The sequence below is a fragment of the Trachymyrmex septentrionalis genome, unplaced genomic scaffold (assembly GCF_001594115.1).
Source record: "Trachymyrmex septentrionalis isolate Tsep2-gDNA-1 unplaced genomic scaffold, Tsep1.0 scaffold374, whole genome shotgun sequence".
NCBI classification, from domain to species: domain Eukaryota; kingdom Metazoa; phylum Arthropoda; class Insecta; order Hymenoptera; family Formicidae; genus Trachymyrmex; species Trachymyrmex septentrionalis.
In genome coordinates, this window is record NW_017305541.1 from 159,206 (window position 1) to 168,655 (window position 9,450).

At 30.8% G+C, this 9,450-nt stretch overlaps 2 protein-coding genes and 1 pseudogene across 2 annotated transcripts in view; all 3 read left to right on the forward strand.

The window, feature by feature from the left end:
* The first annotated feature begins 220 nt into the window (after positions 1-220).
* Positions 221-1,136, forward strand: LOC108750869 (histone-lysine N-methyltransferase SETMAR-like). Its single transcript, XM_018490691.1, has 2 exons — positions 221-690; positions 983-1,136. Exons 1-2 carry the CDS (start codon positions 249-251, stop codon positions 1,060-1,062), a joined length of 522 nt encoding a protein of 173 aa, XP_018346193.1. The 5' UTR covers positions 221-248; the 3' UTR covers positions 1,063-1,136.
* An 839-nt stretch (positions 1,137-1,975) lies between these two features.
* LOC108750863 lies at positions 1,976-6,585 on the forward strand (annotated as a pseudogene).
* Positions 6,586-6,667: 82 nt separating this feature from the next.
* Positions 6,668-9,450, forward strand: part of LOC108750866 — a 4,677-nt gene continuing 1,894 nt past the window's right edge. The window contains exons 1-2 of the mRNA XM_018490685.1: positions 6,668-6,929; positions 7,727-9,308. Coding sequence (XP_018346187.1) covers positions 7,733-9,308 — 1,576 coding nt within the window. The 5' untranslated portion in view covers positions 6,668-6,929; positions 7,727-7,732. The remainder of the gene's footprint in view (positions 6,930-7,726; positions 9,309-9,450) is intronic.

The window sequence follows — 9,450 nt, forward strand, 5'->3', positions numbered from 1 at the left end:
AAACTTCAAGATTTCTTAAAAAGCAGCAATATAATATTTATTCCATTAGAATTTTTTACCTAGTCCGTTTAGTTCCATTTCTCTATGCACAAGGGAAAAAAAACTAAGCTAATGCGCACATGTGATGCGCTGCGTTCCGTGCGGTCCATGCATAAAACAGAACGCACCCAAAATATTGACTCTTACTTCTAGAAATTCTATTTTTGGGTTTGACAACAAATCTTATCTCAGGGATATCTGGGATCAGTATGCTCAAAGAAACCTTACAATCACAAGTCTTCCTAAGTGCAACTATGTTGGCAAAGTCGGAGGCTATAGGCTGTAAAAAAGAAGAAGAAGAAGAAGAAGAAGAAGCAAAATTGGATAGAAGGATAAAATCCCAAAAAGATTTTCGCCAATTGATGCTGTATTGCTTCCAGCAAGGCTTCACAGCTTCGCAGACTATGATTGAGCTGTATTCTGTCTTTGGAAAAGCCTGTGTCACTCTCCACACAATTTGGAGGTGGTATCGAAAATTCAGAACTGGTGATTTTAATGTAGAAGATCTTCCTCGCTCTGGCCGACCTCAGGAATTTGATGTAACACTTCTCAAGGACATCATGCACAAAAATCCTCAAATGACTGTTAAAGAACTCGCCGCCACTCTGCACAAGTCCGCTTCCACAGTGCAAATCTACCTGAAGAAACTGGGTAAATAGTAAATAAAAGATCTGTTTTTTATTTCTGTTCTCCATGAACTTAAGGATACTATGCAACAAGTTGAAGTGAAACAAACGTATATTTATGCAGGAATAAAAAACTGACCTGATGTATTGTGTGCTGAATTTATACAGTAGATTTGAAACGAATTTTCCAAACTACCTAATATATGAAAGAATATTTCTCATCCAGTCTTATATTGAAAATTATCATTATAATAACCTATGTTTTTCTTTAATTTTAATCCTAATATATTTTGATTTTAATATACCTAATTTCTTAGTGCTGCAAGCTGTTCATGTTGAGTTGAATACTTGGGAATCATCGAATGCAGTCCGTGTAATCGAGTTTCTCCATCTCTGAGTAATTCATTATTCCTTCATTTTAGTTTTCTCTTCTGAAGAACATATTGAATTCCATGAAGTGAGAGAGAAGGTCCGAGATGAAAGTGTTGTTCTCGTAAGATTTGTAAGACTTGTGACTGAAATACTTATAACAAGTTTTATGAGAGCAAGTTATGAACCAGACGATTCTGCTTAGAATTGCCTATAAGCTTATCAATTGTCCAATTTTGATTCAAATTATCAGGTTTTCAAGAGTCTTGTCTAGTCTATTCAGTTGACAAATCAAACAGAACGTTACATATTCAATTCTCAAATATATCCAATTAATAAAATGAAATTTATATCATGAAAGAAAATTTATGAATTTTCGGTTTTCAGTGAATTTTCCTGTTTTAAACATCCTACAACTTTATTGCTAAAATACTTTTATTAATTAACTAGCAATGTTTTCCTATACTCGTTCGAAGATATATATTTTATTTAAAAAATATTAAATATTTTTTTATTTTAACATCGTTAAACGTATTAAATGATTTAACAAAGTATTTATAATAAATGTTACATATAAAGTTTAACTATGTTGTTCAATAATATGTATTTTATATTAAATAAAAGTGATTAATTATTTTATACAACTACTTTTAATTGCTTTTAATTTTATTTAAAAAATGACATAAGCAACTTTTTATAAAATTGTGTATTTAATCTAGTATTATGATTATTATCTTCGTCGAGGTTTCTTCTCGGTTGGATTTTGTTTGCAAACAGTGCTGCCACATTAAAAAATCTAAATTATTATCTTAGTAATTTAGACTTTTTAATATGGCAGTCCTTTTTGTTAGCCCTAATTGAAGAGGGGAGGAATCTGTTAAAAGGAATAGGCGGTATAGTTGGGCGCCATTTGCAATTAACCTTACCCGATTAGTCTGGTCGTACATATCTCAGTTCGTTTATGTGCATTTAGATCGTAAAATGTCATGTTGGATACGTGGCTGTCCCACCAAAAGTGGATTAACGAAGAGGAGCCTTTTTACACCTTACTCGGATGAAATGTTCAACAAATGAAAGGATAGTGGAATTGCTAAAAAAGGCATCAATAAATTTACCAAAAAAAGTCGTGTCTGCGAATTACATTTTCAAAAAGATGACGTTATCCGAGTAGATACTTTTAAGATAGAGGGCAATGAAGATTTTTTGGTGCCACGTAAGGTACCGAAGTTAAGAAAAGATGCTATTCCATCAATTTTTCCACCGGTTAGGCATTATCATGTAAACTCCATTGATGAACAGATAAATTACTATCGCATAAACATCATTAATAAGCAGAACCAGAAAAAACAGCAGATTGGAGAAACGAGCGTTGCAGCTCAGATAACGAGTACGTTTAATTGTTTCGTTTTTGTTTGCCTATTTTTTTCTTTTTCTTTTTAGTTTTTGGTTTTCCTATCTATCATGAAGGGTCACAGTACCATGCGATGATAAATTTGCGCATATTCTTCCTGGGGAGAGCAGAGGACACGCTTTCCTGCAGAAATCACGAACAGTATGCCTTCTATATAACGTTAATCTTTTCTATACTAACATTTAACTTGTAGATTCACAAATAGAATGATATTTTTGCTCCTTAAAAGAAAGAAAAATTTCGCGCGAATGGATTGTTAGTCATTGTTAGTCCGCGGACCGAGCATTCGGCGCCTCGTTCAGTTTGTCTGTCTCATACGTACTATCTTACACCACGACACTGCTTTACAAATGACGTGCATTCGCGAAAATCCTGTTCCTTTCAGCGGAACTGAATCCCTCTCAATTAGAAGTAACGAATCATCTTTTCTTGCTTGCGCGTTATCGAGTTCGGAATAGTTCGGATTCCTTCTCTCTTTATACTGAATTCTTTCTTTATTGCGTTGTCTTTGTCATCTAATTCCTTCTCTTCCGTCGCATTTATTTTTTTTTCTCGAATCGATCTCGAAGATTTATTCGAAAAAATGAAAATATTGAATTTATATGAAATTATACAAGTAATTTTATCCAAAAAAGTATAGATTCGCATATTTTTTGTTATATCTGAAAAGTTAATTAAGATATGAAAACTAATAAGAGAGAAATTTTTTTTCTCGGTCAAGCTGGATCTTAAGTGTCAATCATTTTAATTGTATACCGAATTGATTTTTCGGCCTTGAAACGCAAACCCGATTGAACTGCAGTAGTAACATCACAAATTAAATTGCCTAAGCAATTTGATAATTTGATGCTTATAGACATCTTATAAAAATCTTAATGCTGAATGACATTAAAATTTGTAAATAATCTTATCGCAAAAAATATTTCGGCCGGGATTGATCATCGAAAAATCGTTCTCCGTAACGCCTCGGGAAAAAAATATTTTATACATAATTATGTAAAATTATATAAAAATATATATAATTTTATATAATTGTATGTATATGGACATATTTTATATATAATTGTATGTAATTATATATAAAATATTTTTTCCCGGGGCCTGTTTTATGAAGAGGTAAAATCTATTTTTAGGATCTTGACTCTCCAGTATTTCTTCGGTGTCTTTTGAAACAAATTATCAATAACCGTTTAAATATCATAAACTTTCATCGTATAATGTTTGTTTGACGATATTATGCTTTAAGGTATTTATACTCCGATTATGCAAGTCAATAACAGACTCAAACATATCTCTAAATTTCAAATAAATATATCGTTATGTAAAATCTAAATTAAAAAAAACAAAGTATTTTATATATTTATGATATTAAGTCATAAATAAATTTAAGAAAAAAAAAGGAAACCTCCGTATCACGTAGTAAGAAGAGTTATAGATTGTGGCAACGTCGTATTTTTGGAGCAGATGAATGTAGACACACAAGAGGTTATCTGGCAAAACATTTATACGAAAGAAAAATGTCCACACAGCTGCGTTATAAAGGAAGATACATCAAAAGTAAAGTTTTAGCAAAAAAAGAAAAGTGTAAAGCGATTCTCATGAAGATACGACAAGAAAGGCATAATCTTTCTCTTGATGAGAAACGAGATATATCGAATCCATGTGAAGGTAACTGCATTGTGAACTTGAAAATGCTCGGAAAGTGCGACGTTGCCATACTTAGATTTCCTCAGAGCTATGTTCAGATTCTCGTCAAATGCCACCCAAATATCATTCCATCCTTATTGTTTACTGAACGTTAAACAAGGATGACATTAGATCTGTTTTTTATTGCTGCACTCTGAATCTGTGCAATAAGTTGAAGTAAAACAAATATACGTTTGTTTTACTTTATTTTTTTTTATTGTACTATGTGTACCAGTAAAAGTGCAGCAATAAAAACACAGACCTATTGCATCTGGGGAGCATCCGAAATCCGATCATTTCTTAGAATATCGATCATATAACTTTTTTCTTGGGGCGAAAACGTGAAAAGTGAAAATTTCAGTGAATCAAAATTTTTTATTGACTCAAACTTTAATATTGTGCGATAAATATTTGCGATGTTGTTACACGTGCTTTCTTACGAATTTAACTACCCCAGACTCGTTTTTCATTAACTTCTTGAATGTGATTTCGAGGCTATATCAAAGTTCGTGTTGCATCACAGCAAAAATGAGTATACGTTAACATGAGTATGGTTGCGTTCAGTAAAAAAAGTAGCTTTGCAATTGTTTTAAAATTCTGTAATATGATTGGTTTTGCCCTTCTCAGTAAAAAATTTTGTTGTAAAAAATAATTTTACAAAAAAAAAAGAGATGTGTGAACATGTATAGACATATTTCGTACATGATTATACATGTTTATAAATATTTATGCATATTTATACATATTCATGCATGAACAATTTTTTACCGGGTTAGTTGATTCTTACTGAATCTAAATGTATAAAATCAATGTATAAAACCAATCATATTTATTTTTAAATTTTCAATTTTATTCTACGGTGTTCTTTGTACACTGATTACTCCCGTTATGAAAAAACCCGCTGAACAGTTATGGGCCTTCTACTCTAACAAGCCATTAGAGTTAAGCCATTATAAATCAAGAGTCAGAAGCTAAAAATTGACCAATCACAGTCGTCAATTTTTAGGTTCTGGCTTCTAATTTATGACTAATGGCTTATTATAGAAGCGTCATTAACTTCAGCAGCGTTAAACTTATCACTTTGTTTTATGTATTCACACATCATAAACATATTAATTTTCAGCAGATTTGTTGAATCAGCCTTCACAAGATATGGCTTGAAAATATTTAGCATTCTTAGAGCTGATTGTATCGACATTACTTTGACTTTAAGCGAACTTGAAACTTTTATTTTCTCTCTTTAAAGCGAGAGAGAAAATATGAAAAGAGTTTTAAGATTTAAAATCAAAGTAACGGTGGTACAATCAGATCTTATGCGCTTCGAAAATTTCGTTAAAAAATACTGCGGGACTGTCAATGCGTCAATAACAAGTAAAAATGAAAGACTTGCGCGAAGACGAAACAATCCTGTGACGTCATATAAACAAATCTACTAATAGTGTAACGTTTTCTTCTGTTTGAATTTTCAAAAAATTTTTAACTTTATTAATAAATAAATATAAATAAATATAAATTAAACTATTTCATTGTAATGGACAGTTCATAACGCTTATATTTTTATAAATCAATCGAATTTAACAATTTTGAAATTTACTTGAAGACTGAATTTCTCTCTTTTTATTAAGTTCAATTTATACTCTCTCTCTCTCTCTCTACAAACCATTTCTCAAATTTAATTTTTTTTCGAGAGACTAGCTAAAGATGCATTAAAAAAGCTTAAAGTATCGGTACTGCATGACTCTCTGAATTAATTTCCTTATTTTCTTTTTTATTCCCAACGATATTAATTATTTTTGTATTTTAATTTTTAGCTTTTTTAATTTCAATCTTTCCTAATTCGTTTATTCTCTTAACTTCCTTGCGATATATAAGGATATACAGGATGAGTAAAAAATCCCGGAGCGCTGAAATATCTCGAAAACAAAGCATTTTCGGGAAAAATGAGTCAGACAAAAGTTGTAGAGTTTAAAAAGATCTATTGTACTTACTGATCATATCTTTTTGTCATTGGTCTGACATTGATCTGACATCGCTAAGATTATATCGATTTTTTTAAATGGGATCCTGGTGAAAATTTTTCTCATAATTTTTATATGAATTGGAACATTTTTTAGAAATACTCAGAAATATTCGGAAAATTTACACCTTTATTATATTTTATCAGAAATTATAATATACTTACAAAAAATTTTAGAAATCTTACAATATTTTATAATTAACATATATGAACAATTCTGAGAAAAGATGTAGATTTTCTGAGAAATGTTCCAATTCGTATAAAAAGTGTGAGAAAGTTATCAAATTATATAGAAATTCTGAGAAAAATTTTCACCAGGGATACCCTGTTTTTTGTTCCAAAGCTTTTTGGTTCTAATAGCTGATGTCAAGAGCTTTTCGAAACACTACAATAAAGTTTATTTTTATTACGTAGGGGAGACTGGAGATCGGAGGTAGTAGATTATAGGGGTAGATAGATTAATCAGAGCTACGTTATTAAAAGGGAAAAAAACACGCGAGACAAGCGTAAATAGTTCAGTAGAAAAAGCAGCTTTGCAACTATTGTAAAATTCTTTAATATGATTGGTTTGCCCTTAGTTCCTCACTGGCTTTAAATATATTAACCAATTATATTCAAGAAGTTTACAACAGTTGCAAAGCTACTTTTTCTGCTAAACGCAGTCATATGTCCGAGCACGCAACACTAAACAGCTACTGCCACGCCATTCAGTCTGCTGTGATATTTCCGTACAAATGTATCTGTGACAGAAGTTAGGTTATAATTTAAAAAAATCGTACATGTAAGTAAATGTTTTTATTCTTGAAATTTTGTTTTACGATCACATATAGTTGTCTGAGATATTTGATTTTTGTTTAGATAGTAAGTTTAATAAAGTCTAATAGATTATTTTTGTTTATCTGTTTTTGTTATACTGTTATTTTTAGAAAATTAATGGATGGGGCTAACCTCAGGATGGGGCTATATGACTCATTTAACGACAACTTTTATAATACCTACTTTCTAAATTTGTTGGATTGAAATCTCACTCTAAAAGAGTGAAAATACAGCCACTTTTGAAAAAGAGTGAAAACATTTTACTTTTTGAAAAATAATGGACAGTATTTTACTCCTTTAAACAGAACTCTCAGTGATAAATGTTCAGTTTAGTTCTCTTGATGAGAACTAAGTTCATTTGACGTGTTTTTGCACGAAACGAACAAAAAACGTCGCTCTGCCTCCGCGAAGCAAGATATTAGTTAAAGTTGTTAGGTTAGGAAATCTCATTTGCTGCGATTTTATTTCAAAAAAGGAGTGAAATGTTTCATTCCTTTTTAATGTGAGATTTCACTCTTTTTCAAGAAATAAAATATTTTCACTCTTTCCTAAAAATAGCTATATTTTCACTCTCTTTGAGATATTACTCAAAAGAATTTAGAGAGTATTTTATTTTTATTCTAAATACACATTACAGATTTTTTTAAATACACCTAATGCAATAATTTTTATAATTTAATTAATTTTAATAATAAAAATATGTAATAATTAAATTATATGTATAGTATTATTATAAGTATTGCGATGTTAATTTAATTACAGAAAATCATGAGGACGTACAAGAGAAAGACAAATAAGGGAAATATTCCGAAGAGCATTATAGAATTTGCATGTAAAGAAGTAATTTTAGAAGGAAAAAGTGTTCGTTCTTCAGCAGCAAAATATAATATCTCATTTAAAACCTTGCACCGATATGTTAATAAATTAAAAGCTGCAGGAAAAGACGTTAGTCAAATATCAAATATTCAATTTAGTCATGTAGGTTACGGCAAAAGTCATCAAATTTTGAATGATACGGAAGAAATTGCTTTAGTGGAATATATTAAAAGAATAGCAGATATTTATTATGATATAACACCCAAAGAAGTAAGGAAATTAGCTTATCAATTTGCAATAAAAAATAAAAAAAAAATACGAGATTCTTGGAATGAAAATAAAATGGCAGGTGAAGATTGGTTCAGAGGTTTCCTTAAACGCAATAACAGTTTACCAATAAGATTAAAAGCTACAAATTTCTCTAGAGCGACGTCATTTAACAAACATAATGTTAATTTATTTTTCACAAATTTGAAAACAGTCTGTAATTGTCTAAGAGTGAAGCCATCTGATATATGGAATATGGATGAGATAGGGATTAGTACTATTCATACTCCTGATCGTGTAATTGCACGTCGTGAAATGAAACAATTAGGAAAGATAATTTCAACCGAAAGAGAGACTCTCATTACCATGGCAGTTACAATTTCAGCTATCGGAAATATGGTTCCACCATTTTTTATATTTCCAAGAGCCCATTACAAAGATTATTTTACACAAAAAGGCCCTCTTAGATCTGCAGGTGATATCAATCCATTAGGTTGGATGAAAGAAGAACATTTTATAAAATATTGTCAACATTTTGTTCGTCATGTTAGACCATCTAAAGAGAAGCCTGTTCTTCTTTTAGTTGACAATCATGAATCTCACCTTTCTATTGAAGCGCTGGATTATTTGAAAGAGAATGGAATCATAGTTCTATCGTTCCCGTATCATTGCAGTCATAAGTTGCAGCCGCTAGATAGATCTGTATATGAACCTTTGAAAAATTACATCAACACAGCATGTGACAACTGGGTAGCTAGTAATCCAGGAAAATCTTTATCTATACATCACATTTCAGAAATAATAAAAACTGCATTGCCTCTGGCAACAACTTCAACAAATATTCAAGAAGGTTTCCGCATTTCAGGAATATCTCCTTTAAATGAAAATATATTTCCTGATACTGAATTCTTAGGATTTAATGTGACCGATAGAGAAGATACTTCTACTATTATCAAAGTTGAAAAAGATGAACTTCTTTCTGTCCAGGGAAATGTCGATCTTTCAGCTACTCAGGAAAATGTCGATTTTTTATCTATCAAGAAAAATATCAGTTCATCTTCGATATGTCAGGATATAAGACATCTGCCAAAAATGGAACTGTACGAAGAAAAAAAAAGAACTTGTAAACGAACTAATGCAATATATTCGCTAGAAAAAGATGCTCTCATGGAGCAGAACATCGATTGTCCAAGAAAAAAAAGTATCAACAAGGAAGAAACGGAAATCGAACAAAACAGCAAGATAATAAGAAAAGGAACAAGTAAGGAAAATATTCTTTGATTGAGAAAGTCATAAGGCAGAAGAATTTTAATAAAATAAATTGCTCATCCTCGAATGAGACAGATAATGAAATGTATTCCGTTTGCGCAGAAAATATTAATATGTGTATATATATATATATA